Source organism: Phoenix dactylifera, chromosome 18, assembly GCF_051530095.1.
Source record: "Phoenix dactylifera cultivar Ajwa chromosome 18, Ajwa_hap1_PhDact_Kaust_v1.1, whole genome shotgun sequence".
Lineage (NCBI taxonomy): Eukaryota > Viridiplantae > Streptophyta > Magnoliopsida > Arecales > Arecaceae > Phoenix > Phoenix dactylifera.
Window position 1 is genome coordinate 11,543,808 of NC_143207.1, and position 18,336 is coordinate 11,562,143.

At 44.0% G+C, this 18,336-nt stretch overlaps 1 protein-coding gene and 1 non-coding gene across 2 annotated transcripts; both read right to left on the reverse strand.

Annotated features, from left to right (window-relative positions):
- Positions 1-8,313: 8,313 nt before the first annotated feature.
- On the reverse strand, positions 8,314-10,284 carry LOC103705005 (uncharacterized). Its single transcript, XM_008788564.6, has 4 exons — positions 9,764-10,284; positions 9,144-9,556; positions 8,861-9,019; positions 8,314-8,695 (listed from the first exon to the last, which is right to left on the reverse strand). The coding sequence occupies exons 1-4, from the start codon at positions 9,777-9,779 to the stop codon at positions 8,522-8,524; spliced, it is 762 nt and encodes a 253-aa protein (XP_008786786.1). The 5' UTR covers positions 9,780-10,284; the 3' UTR covers positions 8,314-8,521.
- A 7,691-nt stretch (positions 10,285-17,975) lies between these two features.
- LOC149750919 (small nucleolar RNA R71) lies at positions 17,976-18,081 on the reverse strand. Its single transcript, XR_016399055.1, has one exon. It is a non-coding gene; the product is annotated as a small nucleolar RNA R71 (small nucleolar RNA).
- Between the last annotated feature and the right edge of the window lie 255 nt (positions 18,082-18,336).

The following is an 18,336-nucleotide window of genomic DNA, read 5'->3' on the forward strand; positions in this document are numbered from 1 at the left end:
GATTGGGAGATCTCGCCGGTGTTATCCAGCAGGAGCATGAGCCAGGGCCGGACTACACTTGGATCTGGAGGTCAGGGCTTCACCCGAGGACTGCACTCTTCCTATGGAAGGTGGCGTGGGATCGTCTCCCGATGAGAGCAGTGCTGAGTAGGCGAGGATGTGAGATCCCTGCGGAGTGCGGGACATGCAGTGTGGAGGAGTCGGTCGACCACGTGCTTTTCCAGTGTACGTGGGCGAGGTCGGCATGGCAGTGGGCAGGGTTCCCGCAGGAGGTCTGGCATGGGAGGCCTCAGTTTTTACAGACGATGCAGCAGTGGTTGGTCCGCCCTCGGACATGTCAGGAGGCTATTCGAGCGACTTGCACAGCACATCAGATCTGGCTGGCAAGGAACGCTCGTACCCTTGGTGAGCGCAGGGTGTCACCGAGGTTCGTGGTGGAGCTAGCGCACGTACAGGCTTTGGAGATCAGATCCTCTTCAGATGGACCTCTGATAGCTCGGGACACCTGGGGTTCTCTTTCTGCCTCGGCAGCTTCTCAGATGGTGTTCTTCACCTGGGAACCCCCACCCCCGAGTTTCCTCAAGGTCAACTTCGATGGATCGGTCTTGGATGGAGGCGCGCGAGGTGGTGCGGGCTTTGTGATACGGGACCCGCACTCCAGAGTCGTGGCAGCAGGGGGATGTCGACTGTTCGGCATATCGGTCCCCGGGGCAGAGTTACGAGCTGCCTGGGCCGGGCTTCGATATGCGAGGCAAGCTTTGCAGGCTGGCTCAATTGTTTTGGAAGGCGACTCAGCCACAGTCATCAGCTGGATTCAGAAGGGGCTGAGGGGTGAGGGCTCAGACCACCCCTTGGTTCGGGACATAGGGATGATGTGTGGGGTTGGGGTGGCCATTCAGGCCAAGCATGTATTTCGAGAAGCCAACGGGGCAGCCGACTGGGTGGCTGCCTTCGCGGCTCATCATTCAGGATACACCCTGTGGGTGGGGGAGGGGGAGCTGCCTCTGGCTCTCCGTGAGTTAGTATTTTTTGACTTTATTGGGTGTATTCGTACACGTTTTGTATGAAAACCCGCTTTTAGCAAAAAAAAGAAAGAACACAGTGAAAACCAAACCCCTGAGATCAATGCATTGCCTTATCAGCGAAAAATCCTAAACATAAAGGTCTCAATATCTGAAAAAAAATCATTCGGTTGAAGGGAAAAACGAACATAAATCATTCTTCAGTGTGTAAAACCATATCAACATCAATCAACCCAAATAAGTCCCAAATGAATAAATCCGGTAAACTCAAGCCATCTAAACCAAATCAGATTTAACAAAAAAAATCTGGAACTCGGAAGGCGGAAGGCGGAAGGTGGAACTCGGAAGATCACCTCACCTGGAGGCGGAAGGTGGAGCCGCGGAGGGCCGAGAAGGAGAAGTCAAAAAAGACGCCGTCACGCCGCCTCCCTGGACCCTGATCCCTCATCACTCTCTTCGGCCGAGTCACGACTCACGAGTGCCGACGGGGAGGATGGCAAACGGGCGAAGGACGAAGAACATGAAGAGCTCATCTAGCCTGATCAAAAGGCATCGGACCACGGTGAGATGCCTCAATTCAGGATCAGAGAAAGCTGATTCGACTCTACTCACCTTTCCTCTGTGCCATGCCGACCTCCCTCACCAATATCAATGGTGCGTTGCCGACCTGCTGCCTAAGAAGTTTGTTCAACATGAGCTATCTCCAAAGCTTGCGTACGCCTGAGGAAAATGGCGATCAGGAGATATATAGCTGTGTATATCCACTCTTCCGTCCCTCTTCCCTGGGGAGAGGGAGAACGGGCGCTCCCTCTCCTCTTCCCTGGGGAGAGGAAAAGGGAGAGGGAGAGGGGCGCTCCCTCTCCTCTTCCCCCCTCTCCCTCTCCTCTTCCCTGGGGAGACCCGTTCTCCCTCTCCTCTTCCCTGGGGAGAGGAAAAGGGAGAGGGAGAGGGGCGCTCCATCTCCTCTTCCCTGGGGAGAGGGAGAACGGGCGCTCCCTCTCCTCTTCCCTGGGGAGAGGAAAAGGGAGAGGGAGAGGGAGCGCCCTAGCAATGAACCCCATATAACATGAAATTAGTGATATGAGTAATATGAGTAACAATGCGTGCTGAGTAATATGAGTAACATGAGCTTCATCATTCACATTGTGTCCCTCTCCCCAGGGAGAGGGTAAGGGGACCATGCGGAGGAAACTATCCCTTGCGTCTATCTATATCATCTTTTTCCTGTGGGACCATAATACCTTTACAATTTCTCTAGGATTTCAATTCATAGTAATCATTATATGACTATTGTATAACAGTGCAGTAGGAATTTTCATTATTTCAGAAAATGACACCCTTATAATGACACTGGCAAGAAAATGGAAAGATCTTCAAAAAAAAATAAAATTATAATAGCCAGATAAATGTATTGCAAAGCTTATGCTATTTTATAGCACTTCATGAACCCCCAAAGTTAGAGCTATTGTGGCTTGCTGAGTCCTTTTTTCATCCATTCTTGAGCCCTAGCAATGAACCCCATATGGAACTCCATTCTTAATTAGCCGAAAGGTGATGTCTTATTTCTTTTTGTGGACGTGGGCTTTCCCATAATAGTATTGAAAGATGATAGCATGTGGGAATGCATAGCTACTACAAATAAAATTCTACCGTTAAGTTATTGAATTAAAGTCAAAGAATGAAACCCAGTGACAATGGTATGCACAATATAATAAAAATGTTTAGTTTTGGCTGGCACTCATGAGCTTAATGGTTAAGTTATTCCTTTTTCTTACTCTAGTTAAGTTTTCTTACTCATGAGCTATTCGTGACGTGCTCTCATATTTTCCTGGCAATAAATACAGATACCTGGCTACTTCAGTATGGGAGGCAAATACATGATGTATGTACCAAGGCCATTTGCCCATTCAGAATCTGGACATCACTGAACTCTGAAGCTCTTGCAGTTTTAACTCATTATTAAAAATGTCAAGAAAAGGGTGGTAGGTCCCAACCAGAGAAGAAACAAACAAAGATAGGGGAAAGGAAATGATATTCAGTGGCTCTTCCCAAAGAGAAGAGAAGCCATGCAAAATAGCAAAGATACAGTTCTCTCTTCGGGTGAGAGAAACCCAATACAAGTTAACCAACAGAACAAAGACAAAAACTCCCCTCACTCCCCCTTCCACTTAATTACTCCCCTGCCTCCCGTGCAAGGCGAGCCATCGTCCATCACACCCCATCACGTCCCCCCTCTGCTTCGGAATCCATCAGTGCCCTTTTCCCCCACGTCGACGCGGACTACGGGCCATCACACATCGCTCCCATTTCCCCACGACCGCTCCGAAACCCCTCTGGCTCTCCATCCTTCGTCCGCGTGTGATCCGGGCCATCACGCGTCTCCGCCCCTCGTCTCGCCTTCGCTTCGGAACCCATGCACGTCTTCGTTGTTGAGTTACCCCATGCTCCCCACGCTTCCGACGTTGTAGCTGACTCGCAGAGGTGGTCCATAGATGCCAAGTAGCGTGGGTTCGGCTTTGAACACGTTGGGGTCTGGTGCACCCATCAAAGGGACACTCTAGTTCCCCACTACGTCTCTTTGAACATGAAATTCTGCTCTTGGAAAATCGCAATTTTGCGCCAAATTGCTTCAATTGTACTTTTGTTAGCATGAAAACTTATATTTCAAGGGGAATCGTGTTTTTCATTGTTGTAGGCTACTGTCTAACCCAGTAGAGATGGATCAGATGAGACCATTAACACATGATCTCAAAGGACAAGCAGATTACTTACATTTCTTGAGATGCAGATTGTTAAAAGTGCTTTCCCAACTGGGAAATTTCTAGTAGGATTAATTTTCTTTGCACCTAGTGATGCAACTATGACCTCATAGAGTGGTTGTTGAAGTTTGATGTGCAAGCTTGTTACATGAATGAGTTCCAGTTCATGATTCACGAACTATTTCTTTTCTTGTCATTACTTTCTTATGCAAATGTTACTTTTCTCGTAAGCGAATCAATATGCAACCATGTGCTTCACCTTAAATGTCTCTATCGTCCTCATCTAGAATTATAAGACTTTCTGATTGGAGGAATGGGAAAGTTTATCACGTTAATGGAGGGTTATTGTCTAACATTAGTAAGACATTTTCATTGGAGGTATGGGAAAGTTCTGGGAAACTAGGGCCATGTGCTACGCAATAAATGTCTCTAGGTAGGCATAGAAATTTTTATATCATGTTATATGCAGAAATTCACTAATTTCCGTCTCCACAAAAGAGACTTAGGCAGAAAGGTTTTTGCCTCTTCCGCCTGAAGGTCCTTCATCGGTTGAAGTGACCCAGGTCCGACTGCTGGCAATGGAAAATGGAGAAGACAGAGACAAGTTATTAGAGCTTTACGAGATCTTTCACCTTCATCTGGCGAACGTCCGGCTGGTAGATGCTGACAAAATCTATGAGGCGTTCCTCTACAACAAAAACAGAGTAGAAACAGACGGTAATTATCAGTACTCTAAACTAAATATATATATATATATATATATATATATATATATATATATATATATATATATATATATATATATATATATATATATATATATTATATGTGTGTGCGTGCGGGCGCCGACTCTAAGCTGCCAATGCTAGGAGAAGGCATTGTCAGCTACCCAAGCATGTCAAAACCTCTTGATACTATTTATAAGTGTCGAAGATTAAGGATGCTTGTAAGCATTGGGAACTTCAAAATAGCCTCTCACGATTTTTTTCCAACTAGCATCATCATATTATTTTAATAAGACGATGTTTATTAGTGTCGTTAAATGCTGCGAACAAAACGAGGCTAATAAGCATCATCTTATTAAAGTAATCCAACGATGTTAGTCCGAAAAGCATCGTGGGAGGCTAGTTGGAAGGTCCTGATGGATGCCAAATGCCTACTTCAATCCCGACTCTCTTGCCCCAATCCACCACAAACCTTAAATCCCCAACTTCCTCGTCCTCCTCCCCCGAGCTCCTCGGCTTGGCTCACTGACTTCCTCCTCCACCTTCTCTTCCCAATCTTCTTCGTCGAACATTGCTGCACTTAGTTACTGCATGAGTTGATTCTATTGAGCTCTTTTATATCTTTCTAGCTTGTATTATTTTTCCTTTTCAAATTAGTTATTAGTTCTATTGATCTCTGTCTTTTTCTTTTTTTTTTGATAGTATTAATAATTTATAACTAACAGAGCATCTAGAATGAGGGAATTATCCTTGAAAAATGAATTGTTATATAGTTTTGTGGCAAGAAGAGTTAAGTGTCGACTAGCACGAGTTCCCAGTAATATTAATTCTTAATTTAATGCATTCACAATCAAATTGTTCCATTATATTTTATAGAGATATCTACTTCTTTATATATATTTATCCTCCATAACATAGATATCAGTGATTTCTCTTCTGGTATGAATATTCTGATCATGGTTACATGTTTACAAGTTGATTAAAGTTGATTCACTAAGAGCTTCTATAATCAAAATTTACAAATCAGTTCGCTAAAATGCTTTGTATGAATGTATCATCTCACTTCTGATATTCATGTTGACTATGATTCAGGTCAATGGGATGATATGCCTGCAGTATAAAAAGCTTCCTCAATAGTTAAATGTGCACTTTATGTAAAGAGTTCATTACTATGTCCCACAGGATCATCCAAGATGGCTTTCTTCTTCATAAGAGTTCGCAAAGGCCTATGCAGGAGCTTGACCGCATAAATTATAGCACACCTCGCATCAAACTGGAGCGGCAATTTTTTTTCCCTTGAGGACCTTTGAAAGTAAGCTGTTACGATCTGCAGGAGACTGAATAAGTTGAGTTCATTAGTATCAAAAGTGACAATTAGCACATTCTTTAAAGATGGTACGAGGACCACCAAATCATGCTAAACCCTGCAGTCTTCCTTTAGCCATTCTCCTCCATCAGCCTGCCGATTCTTTCAGTGTATCTTTGCGACTTTTGATGTGACTAAGTGTTGCCCTATACCAGCTCAATGAACCATCCCAGATTGTTGCATTGGGTTCCATAGGCATCATCTTCACAAATTCCATATCTTCTTCCACTCTCCCTTGGCAGCCTAGCAAATCTTTGATTCTAGTGTGCCAGAGTAGTGCCAATACCAAACTTCTGTAGAGTGAAACCACTTCCAGGTTTCATCCACTAGGCTACAATGACGGCAGGCAGAAAGAGCATAGGACAAAATGACCTCATACAAAGCTTGAATTGTCCCTTCTCCACATCCATTTATCTCATACCCATTAATTATGGAACTCCAGCTACACAAGGTCTCTCCTTTGGAGCTTGTCAAACAAGATCTGCCCCTATGCTTCCTGATCTTGCAGTAGAAATCAATCATAGCTCATGTTACGGACATATTAGAAACACACCCAGTCTTGTAACATGGACGTGTATTCTTCTTCCTAGCTCCAATGCTTCCATCAAAGAGCAAGCTAATGAATGTAATTTTTTTGGCTTCCTCCTTTTCTGTTCGCATCAGTTTGAACATCACCAATGGAAGATCAGAATGGCCTGGATGATCATATGCCAAGATCATTGCACTTCATGATATGTAATCTTTATGATGCAGTTGATTAAACAATGCCCTCGCCATTTCAACCTCCTTGAGTGCTGCATATGCTCCAAGGAGTGAAGTCAGTTGAAGGGTGGTCCTCTGGATGCATTAGGGGACTAGTTCTTTACAGTTATGCCATTTTGTAACTCTTGACTATGCTGGCTACACCTACACCAGGTAGGGTGAGCAGCCGTTGTACCAAAAAAAAAAACAAAAACAAAGAAAGCTCTGAATTTGTGAACATAATGCGTGTGTATCCAGATACGACTATCTGGTTTGCCTTGTTAAGCTGGTGTTCAGCAACACAAATAATGTCGAGGTCACTGAAGCTGCAGCAAACCAATTAATTCAGTTTGATCCAAATAATACTAGCGGCTATGTTACATTGACTGCAATGTATATATCCCAAACTCAACCTGTAGAAGATGCTGAAAAAAGTAGGGGGCTGATGGAGGAGAACGGATTGAGAAAGGCAGCAGGGGTGGCATGGTTTGATTAGACCAATATCATTTGTAAAGCATGTGTCAGTTGTTTTATTGTGGCCTTTTAAGGTAATGAACTTACTTGCCCTCCAGCACAACATAACATCCTAGTTTTGAGATGGCTTCAAGGAATAGTTTCTGTCTCTTTGATGGGGGAGATGCCTTAAAGTATCGGTCCGGTCATGTTCATATCGGCATTGTATAGATTGAAGGAACTTTAGTTGATGCTATGGAGAATCATGTACTGCGAACTCTTTGCAGCAGAGCACACTTCTCCCTTGAGGTGGCTTTTTATACTAGGTGGCATGGGACTGCCTTAATCTGAATAATAGTCAACATGAACATCAAAAGTTTAAGTCATTCCTCAATATAATGTTCTTTATGAATTCGTTCATGAATCTTGATTATTGAAATTCTTGTGGAACTTTGAAAGCCGATCTTATGTGACTGGCTTTCTTTGTTAATGTTGTAATCCAGGTGAAGTTGCAATTTTCATTAAACTCTTTGCATTTCTGGCACATGTTGCAGTGAACATCACAAAAGCACTTCCCACACCTCATCTACCCTTTTCCAGATTCAATACTTACTCTTCCATCTCTTTCTATTATTCCATATGATAGTAGAAGATAGCGATGACAAATTCACATGGATCATGATCTTTCCTCATTTTATAAAATTCCCCTAAATTTGAATTTTTATATAATCTGTTTCAGTCTTCTTTGCTACAACAAGTTTGCTCCAGACCTGCTGATCTTCTACATACTGCGACTGAACCTATATTCCTCATAAACTTGTCTCAGTTCTTTTTTTTCTTTTCTTTTTGATTTGATTTAGCTCCTCATAAGTTTGATTTATCTCCTCATAAGTTGATTCAGGTTACCAGAGATGCAAAAATAGAGTTAAAATTTCCTCATAATTCCAATTGAGCATTTATCTCTATTTTTGTATCTCTGGTAACCTGAATTCTCCCAACCTAGACAATTCAGAGGCTCAGAGCATTCCCCGCCTGTGCTAGTGACGGCCCACCCGGCTATCAGCACCATTAATAGTTCTAGTTTACAGCTTCCACAGATGAGAAAAGTTCATTTCAGTACTTCTACAACCAGTTAGCAGCTGGTTTGCTGATCTCGAGCCAAAACTTTTTAATTTTCGGAAAAAAAAAAAACTACCCAAATCTTATAGTTTAAAGTTAGACATACTATTGTTGATTATTACAAGAGATCGATAGAACCACCCGAATTTATTAGAAAAAACAAAGAATAATCTACATAGAACCTCTTTGGAAGGGCAAACAGAGGCTATCACCAACAAAGAAGCAGAGGATTATCTCCTGCTCCCCCAGGAACACCTAACACTACCAGTTCCATGAAACATGCCATCATTAGCTGGCCGTAAAGTCTCAAGGTTATCAAAAGATTTATTCATTCAATCATTTATTGTCTCGTGGCAAACGGCTAGAACCTGGAATGGATGGCTGATGGCTCGACTTCTTGTCCACGTCCATGCGATTCCCTTCTAAATCACCTTTTGTGCCACCTTTCTTTGGGTCTTGGAATTGCTTATCCGATTGGCTGGCCTGAATCTTGGTGCTTGACATTAAAACCTTCAAATATATAAAAAAAACAATAAATAGTTTTTTTGTTAAAAAAATATGATTTGGTTTCAAAGGAACGAAAAATCTCTGATAAGCCATGTAACAAATCAAAGAAAAATCTCTGATAAGCCATGAACGAAAAATCTCTGATAAGCCATGAACGAAAAATCTCACCTGAGGATTTTCGTCGAGTTTCAACTTCTGGAGGTTCTCAGCAATCTTCGCCAAATCCGCAGCCTTTGGCATGAGAGGCTGATGGCTTGAACGCCTGTTTGAACTATTTTTGGATTCTTGGGATGTCCTACTGTTTTCAGTCAGCGAAGCAACATATGACTGCAGGTGAGACACACAAATTAGATAAATGAAAACGATTTTAAAGAAAGTACGTCTAAAAGAAGGTATGAGAAATGTCTTATGGACTGTGTAGCAACCAAATTGATTTCTCTTTCTTGCTTACCTCGAGACGTTCTACTATTTCATCCTTCGTCTTCTGATCAGGGGAAGACATGTACCTTTTGAGCAGATCGATTACTGTCCCGTCTTGAATTGTCCATCGAGTTCCATCCGACTCGTCGACAACATGAAGTTCCCCTGTCGCAGTCGAGCTTCCACCTTTGTGAATGGATTCTGCACCTAATTTGGGCACCTTATGTGCTACAGGTTCCACTTCAGGAACATGCGAATGGCTTGCTTCACGCTTGCTAGGGGTTTCTTTAGCAGATTCTCTGAGAATTTTGCCGCCAGCACTGCTTGCTTCACGCTTGCTAGGGGTTTCTTTAGCAGATTCTCTGAGAATTCTGCTGCCAGGACTGCTTGCTTCACGCTTGCTAAGGGTTTCTTTAGCAGATTCTCCTCGAAGATTGGATTTTTCTGATATATATAGCAGCAATACATATCTTAATATGAATTTAATGGTGCAGCAAGGAAGGATAGAGTATTGATTCTTGGAATATATGGTTGCAAGGAACCTATAAGAACTGAGAACATGAAGAGCTCATTTAGCCTGATCAAGAGGCATCGGACCACGGTGAGATGCCTCAATTCAGGATCAGAGAAAGCTGATTCGACTCCACTCACCTTTCCTCTGGGCCATGCCGACCTCCCTCACCAATATCAATGGTGCGTTGCCAACCTGCTGCCTAAGAAGTTTGTTGAACTTGAGCCATCTCCAAAGCTTGCGTACGCCTGAGGAAAATGGCGATCAGGAGATATATAGCAGTGTATATCCACTCTTCCGTCCCTCTTCCCTGGGGAAAGGGAGAACGGGCGCTCCCTCTCCTCTTCCCTGGGGAGCGGGAGAGGGAGAGGGGCGCTCCCCCTCCCCGCTCCCTGGGGAGAGGGAAGAATGGTCAAATTTTTTTTTTTCCACGAGTAGGACAATGTTTCTGACCATCTGATACAAGAGAAGCATTCCCACAAGAATCCTAATTTTTACCTACATTTCTTTTTTTCTTGGGTTGAATTTACTTAACCTAAGGTCATGGGGCAGAGTGAGTTTATTTTATTTTATTTTTATTTTTTTTTAACACTTTCTTTGGCAAAATAGTGAAGCTTGTGTCACTCAATTTCTTTTTTGTTGCCAGTACTCCAATCATAAAACAGAAGCACTCATTTATACGAAATGACATATATCTCTAATATTATCGATGGGCTCACAATTTAAAAAAGCTTAAGCTATGAGAAGATGGAATAGCCTAAACAAACAAACTTACATGGTACCTCCATTGTTAGTCAATATAAAATTATGATACATAGCAGTTTCAACTGCATTAGAACAAATTTCCTCTTTTTAGCAGACATGGGCACGGGCTGTGCCGGGCCAGCCTGGCCCAGGCCCATCGGGCCACAGAATAAACGGGCCGTGCCTGGCCCGGCCCGCTTCGTAAACGGGCCGTGTCGGGCCCGGCCCGCTTCGTAAACGGGCCGTGCCGGGCACGGCCTGCTTAGCCTAAAAGCTAAGCCCGGCCCGGCCCTAGGCCCGTGGGGTGGCGGGCCGTGCCGGGCCCTGGCACGAGATGGGCCGTGCCTGGCACGGCCCATCACGGGCCGGGAAATGGGCCGTGCCGTGACGGGTCCAAACGGGCCGTGCCTGGCACGGCCCGTAACAGGGCGCGGGGGGTGGGGACTGGGGAAGACGGACGTGGGGGCGGGGGGGGGGGGGGGGGGGTTTGGCAGACGGGTGTGGTGGGAGGAGGGGGAGCCGGAAGCGGAGGGTGGGGAAGACGGGCGTGGGGGGGGGGGGTGCCGATGGGTGCGGTGGGAGGAGGGGGAACAGGGTGCGGGGTGGGGGGGGGGGGTTTTGGCAGACGGGCGCGGTGGGAGGAGGGGGAACAGGGTGCGGGGTGGGGGGGGGGGGTTTGGCAGACGGGCGCGGTGGGAGGAGGGGGAGCCGGGCGCGGAGGGTGGGGAAGACGGGCGTGGGGGGGGGGTGCCGAGGGGGAGCCGGGCGCGGAGGGTGGGGAAGACGGGCGTGGGGTGGGGGGGGTGCCGATGGGCACGGTGGGAGGAGGGGGAACAGGGCGCGGGGTGGGGGGGGTTTGGCAGACGGGCGCGGTAGGAGGAGGGGGAGCCGGGCGCGGTGGGAGGAGGGGGAGCCGGGCGCGGAGGGTGGGGAAGACGGGCGTGGGGGGGGGGTGCCGAGGGGGAGCCGGGCGCGGAGGGTGGGGAAGACGGGCGCTTGGGCGTGGGGGGGGGGGTGCCGATGGGTGCGGTGGGAGGAGGGGGAACAGGGTGCGGGGTGGGGGGGGGGGGGTTTGGCAGACGGGCGCGGTGGGAGGAGGGGGAGCCGGGCGCGGAGGGTGGGGAAGACGGGCGTGGGGGGGGGGTGCCGAGGGGGAGCCGGGCGCGGAGGGTGGGGAAGACGGGCGTGGGGTGGGGGGGGTGCCGATGGGCACGGTGGGAGGAGGGGGAACAGGGCGCGGGGTGGGGGGGGTTTGGCAGACGGGCGCGGTAGGAGGAGGGGGAGCCGGGCGCGGAGGGTGGGGAAGACGGGCGTGGGGGGGGTGCCGATGGGCGCGGTGGGAGGAGGGGGAACAGGGCGCGGGGTTGGGGGGGGGTTTGGCAGACGGGCGCGGTGGGAGGAGGGGAAGCCGGGCGCGGAGGGTGGGGAAGACGGGCTGGCTCGCGGGCTGTGCCGGGCCCAGGCCCTTATGGGCCGTCCGGGCGGGCTCGCGGGCCGTGCCGTGCTTGGCCCATGAGTCGTGCCAGCCCAGGCCCTTATGGGCCGTGTCGGGCTCGGCCCGCGGGCCAGAAATTGGTAACCCAGCCTGGCCCCCTAGCACGGCCTGTTACTGTAGCAAGTGGGCCGATGCCGGGCCGTGCCGGGCCATGGGCGGCCCGGCCCAATGCCCATGTGTACATTTTAGTGAGGGACCTTAGAACTGCACCATTGTCCTAGGAAGGGCTGCAATGAGTCTAAGGCCTCGTTGTGGATCAGTAGGTGCTTGGGAAACTTCTCCTTAGTTGAAATATTGCTTATACAATATAGCATGGAATAGAGGGGGTATTTTGAGGGATTCCACTACCGATTCAGGTGGGGAATCTCAATGGGTGCTGAAATTCAAAATCTATTTAGACAAAAGAAGATAAAAAGAGGTATTACAGATGCCTGATTTGCTTGGGTGATGTGTAGGCCATATTGAACATCCTACTATCTATTGGAATTTCTCATAAGATCGGTTTTCATTAATTATGGACTGATTTAATTATAATTCATTACCTAATATGGGCTAAGTTGTCATCTGAATGAATATTTAAGGAGCCCATAATTAATTTATGGTCATATGGTTATTTTGGGCCCTATTGCCTTAGTTACGTGGTATAATGAGTATTAGTGTATACCTGTTTTGGTTGATAGACACTATAATGGATGGATTTATTAGCATTACTATTTGGGCTAGATCTCCGTTTCACTTCTATATATCTGTCTGTAGAAAAATCTTAAGACATCCAGGTCTCTACGTTCCTAGAGGCACTAGTCTCATTTAGGAGACAGGCATCAAGAAGGATAAGGAGAGGAAGATCTGCCCATTTATGCTTGCTTCTTCTGCCGGTTATTGCTGCAGTGGTCATCTCAGAGCTTTGAAGGTACACTTCAATTTTTTTTGATTTATTTTATAATTTTTTGTATTCCGATCTTCTGCATGGTGTCTATGAAAAATTCGATAAGATTATGTATATGGTTGCATATTGATCCCTTACGAGAAAAGCAACATTTGCATAAGACAGTAATAGCAAGAAACTAGATAGTTCATGAATCATGAACGGGAACTCATTATGACGAAATAAGCTTGCACATAGGTCAGACTTACATCACTAGGTGCAAAGAAAATCCTTCTGGAATTTGACAGTTGGGAATGCACTTTTAACAATCCGCATCTCAAGAAATGCGAGTAATCTGCTTGTCCTTTCAGATCTTGTGTTAATGGACTCATCTCATCCATCTGTTCTGGGTTAAACAATGGCCTACAACAACGAAAAATAAAATTGACCTTGAAATAAATGTTTTCATGCTAACAGAACTACAATTGGAGCAATCTGGTGCAAAATTGCCTTTTTGCAAATTGCAAGAGCAGGATTTAGTGTTCAAATAGATTTCATGTTCAATTAACAGATGCTAAAATTATTGGCCATTTGTAATTACATTAAAAATATTAGGAAAAAGAAATGATATTATTTGCTCAACAACTGTTTATTTAGGAAAAAAATCAGCTGATATGAAAATTAGAGATTAAAAACGACATCTTACTCTAACGGGCATTGAAAATGTACACTAGTATTTTTTTTAGAAAAAAGGAAGAGACAAGAGGCCCTTTTCTTTCGGTTTTTTTCCTTCTCCTTAACTAACAAGCTACATATCTTACTGATAATACGAATATTTCCTCATTTGCCAACTAAAATTAAAATTTATATTATTTGTTTATTTTTTTGTCCATATCAATTTTGCTCTAAGCTTGGTTTTTTTTTTTGTCCTGTTGTAACTGGCCTTCCATATATTGCAAGTGAAACTATATTCCACATAGTTTGTTTGGATTTTTAATTTGTTTTTAGCTCCATAAAACTTTCTTGACAATTCCAATCTAGCCTTACATTATGCTATGTTCTATTAGTAATCTAAGATCTTCGGAGTGTGCTGAGTCAGGCCATTTCCACCCTACAAAACTAACCAAAGCATATAATTTAAGGTTCACAAACCTGCTATAAATAGTTATGCCAAGCTTCTATGATAAAGACATCATAGCCTTATTTCATGTGATTACATCAAGCTTCTACATGGCACAAGATTCCCAAAAGTTGTGGTCTTATCTGCCTCACAATCACTGCAAGCCACAAATCTTTGAGGTCCCAAAAACTTTTTTTATAGAATCATTTATTTCTTTTTGGATCTATCCACTTCTTGTGCCTTGCTAGCCTTGTTATCAATGTCGAGTCTCAAATTTTGGAGGTCCTTAGTTATCTTGCTCCATTGACATTCTTGATTTTCATGAGTGCGCTTGTCAGGGTCCCAACAATTGCCATCCAAACCACCTCCTTCTCTATCCTTTGATACTTGGCAAATCTTATCAGATTGGCCGGCCTCAAATTTGGCGCCCAGCGAAGCAACCCCTATACTGCAAGTCAGACACCCACACAACTAATTGTTAGATAAATATAAAAAAGAAAATAAAATAAAGGAGGATGAGAAATGTCTTAGGGAATGTGTAGACCAATGTAATTTCTCTTTTTGGCTTACTTGAAGAAGTTTAAAAATTTCATCTTTTGTCCTTTGATCAGGTGCAATCTTATGCTTTTTGAGTAGATCCACTACAATCTTGTCATCGATTGTCCATTTAGTTCCATCTGACAGATTGACGACACGTAGCTTCTTTGCTGTAGTTGATAAGTGCTTAATAATTTATAATTTAGTTATCTTTCCATAGCACTTATCAATGTTTTTAAACTGATAAATACATATTTTACTATGAAATTGAATAAACATTGAATTAAATTTAAATTATGGTAAGAGGTAAATAATTCTTTTCTTAAACCAGATTCTGAACTTGTCTCTCTCTTGATTGCAATCTTTAATGAAAACTACAGAAAAACATATAAGGAGATTGTGTTGACCCGGCTAAGGTTATAATTAAATGGGCTTTGGTCTTGATTAGATTAAAAGTTATAATTGTATAGGAAAATATTTGATTAACCCTCTTATTAAGTCACGATCCTGCTTTTAGCCCTGTTGAGTCCAGTCTGAAGCAGTTTAGCAATAATTAAATTTGGAAGACATTGGGCTCGAGAACAAGTTTAAGCAAATCAACGATCATGACCCACCTCAAATCCAAAGCCAATTCCCAACCAATTCGTTATCTACCTTCATATAAAATTTATAATAATAATAATAACTAAATATTCACGATTCACTGTTCATATGAATAGTGTCTAGTTAAAACACTGTTCATATGAACAGTGTTAAAAAAAAAAAAACCAAAATGCCGAAAACACTGTTCATATGAACAGTATTCGTGAAAACACTGTTCATGTGAACAGTGTTAGAGAAAAAAATAAATAATACATAATAAATAAATAAAAAAATAAAAAATTGGGAATCCACTGTTTATCTTCTTCCTCCCGCAGTCGGCCACCTCTCTCCGCCATCACCGACCGGATCCCGCGGCGGCTCTTCCTCCTCTCCCGCGATGCAATCCTCCCCCGTGCGATCAAAGGAGCTCGTCCCAAGCCGAACGCCCCAACGTCGTCGTCGTCCCTGGGTCTTCCGCCATCAACCGCGTGCGGCGTCTTCTCCTCCAAGATCAGCGACCCAAGCCGCGTCGAAATCCCAGCGTCTCCGCCTCCTCCTCCGCCCGTAGCGCATCCGGATCCCATCCCAGTCTCCGCGATCCCAGCCGGCTGCAATCAACGATTCAGCTCCTCCGCCATCAGTCCGTTCCAGCCGCATCCAACGATCACGCCCTTTTCCAGCGATCTCACGTGCAACAGAAATCAAGCCTCCACTGAGATCATTCCCAGCATCACGCCCTCCTCCTCGCTGGGGATCCATCACCGGCCTTCGGCGATCTATAAGAGCAAGATGAAGAAGAGGGAGAAGGGGGGCGACGGTTTGAAAAAAAAAACAGAGGAGGAGCCTCTGTTCAGGAGAGAAAAGAAATAAAAAAAAGAAGAGAATGAAGGGAGGCTGGGAGCGGATCAATTAGTGAAAGAAAATGATGCGGATGGCGTGGAGCATCTCAGCAAGCCGATCAAAGTCGCCGAGCATCATGAGTGGCTGAACCCTGGTTTAGGGGTTTGATGAAGCCATGGATGAGTATTTGTGTTGCATTTCTTTGATTTTTAGCGTTGTAAGACAGTTGCATACTCAATAAAATTATGATCTTAAAATGTCTTGTATAATTTATGTAAGATGTTTATCTTGTAGAAAGTCTTTGCATGAATTAATCTAGTTTATCGAAATTGAATCCAATATCTGTGGTTTGGAAGAGATTGCTATGCAACTATCAGATTTATCTTTGAAAAATTAATCATCAGATGAATCATGCTAAATAGGACAGACCATGCCTATCCTTAGAAAAGATGGTTTGTGCCAGGCTTAGATGACTCATACTGTGGGTTAGATTTCAGCTTTTTGTATGATTGCCCTAACTTGTAGTTAAGAGCAATCAGATCATACACGCATCTAAGTCATTGAAAGCATCACACTTACAAATCCATCGGTGGATTCTAGCCCTAAACACCTCTCTCCATAGATAATTCATACTACTACACCCATATTAATTCTTATGTTTTTATCATTTACTCTAGCTTATCCTTTTTGAAGTAATTATTTAATTAGAAAAAATAACTTGTCTCCAATCCCTGTGGACCGACACCCGCAATCACTGTCCTACAGGATACGTGCTATTGCGTGGTTTATTTTCAAAATTGAAAGAACCGATCAATTTTTGGCGCCGTTGCCGGGGATTGCTAGCATAGTTATTTTTCTTACTAAAAAAAAATTTATTTAAAAATTAAAAAAAAAATTTCTTAAAATTTTTTTTTCTATTATTGTTACTTTTCTTATCTTTTTTTTTCTCCCTTACTAATTTTTATTTATTTTTTTATATACTATTTGATCAGGAATCGAGGAAAAAATCTGGGATGATCAAAAGGAGAATTGCCGGAAAAGAAATGCTGTAGAGGTTTGCAAAAAAAAAAAATTAAATTGCTGGAGAAATTCCCTTTGGTAACCTCTAAACTTTTCTTATTTAAATTAATTATTGGTTTGAAATTTTGTGGTGATTGTTTGATTTTAATTATAGCAAAATTGTGAATGCATGCTTGATACACATACACAAATCAATTTGCACATAGTAAGGGCAATCACCTTAACAAGATAAGAGCCGGATTTCATCACCGGACTCTTGCCCAACTTAGGTGAACTCAATCTCACATAGTGTCATCTTTAATTAAAATCAATTAGACGTTGGCCCCTAGGGACATTCGAGCTCAATAGGACGAAGATCACCGAAAGTTGCACCAATTTCGCTCTGTGGCTTAGTTGATGTCTAGGCAAGCTTTGTCCCTATAAGGGAGACAGTTCATCTGTTCGAGGCAAGTGGGTTTTAAGTGGGACCTTTGCGAACGCATCGTGACCCCTCCACTTACCTGGGAGCTTACATGGTCAACTCGGTTTATTAGACCGGATTGGAGGCTTAGGTGCCCTCTTCAAACCAGTTAGGAGCTGTCTAGTGATTTTAGGACAAATACAAGGATTGATGTGTTTATCTTTTATTGCATGCTTGATTGATCGAGTACTAGTGTATGCACGGTAGTCGTTCTAGAGTACGAAACCTATTACCTTTTGACCCTGAAATAGAACGAACCCTTAGGAACATTCGAGCTAAGATCAAAATATTAGGATCATCCCCACCTCTTAAGATGGCTGAAGAACAACCCAAACTCCTGAGGGAGTACTTTACTCCCACTATTTACACTTCCCCATCTTGCATTCGATTACCTGAAGTAGCAGCGGTACAATATGAAATAAAGTCTAGTGTGATCCAAATGCTTCCATCTTTTTATGGGCTCACCAATGAAGATCCATATAAACACCTAGATGAATTCCTTGAGATTTGCACCACTGTCAAGATTCAGAATTTCACTGATGATGCTCTGAAACTTAGATTATTCCCCTTCTCCCTTAAAGATAGAGCCAAGCAATGGTTGAATTCTTTAGAAGCCAACTCGATTCATTCCTGGGGTCAAATGCAACAAGAATTCTTAAAAAAATACTTTCCCATAGGAAGAACGAACCAGTTTAGACGTGCTATCACAAGCTCCTCCCAAACTGAGGGAGAAGAATTTCATGAAACTTGGGAGAGATTTCGGGACCTAATCTGTAAATGCCCACATCATCAAATACCTAAGTGGCAGCTAGTGCAATGCTTCTATGACGGATTGACTGAACGAAACCGTCAGATGATTGATGCCGCATGTGGGGGGACATTCATGCTTCAAAATGAGCATGAAGCATGGAAATTATTTGAAAATCTAAATGAAAACTCCCTCCCCATGCTTCATGTTCTCGTCAAGCACCCCCGAGTTCTCAAAAAAAAGGGACCATTTGTGAAATAAGTCATTCTATGGACCTGTCTAGCAAGGTAGATGCATTGTCC

What these genes read in the sequence shown, in the direction of transcription:
- LOC103705005 (XM_008788564.6), bottom strand. An exon ending in AAATAGTAGAACGTCTCGAG is followed by an intron (nt 9,020 to 9,143) that starts GTAAGCAAGAAA and finishes TCTCACCTGCAG; the next exon opens with TCATATGTTGCTTCGCTGAC. An exon ending in AACTCGACGAAAATCCTCAG is followed by an intron (nt 8,696 to 8,860) that starts GTGAGATTTTTC and finishes ATATATTTGAAG; the next exon opens with GTTTTAATGTCAAGCACCAA.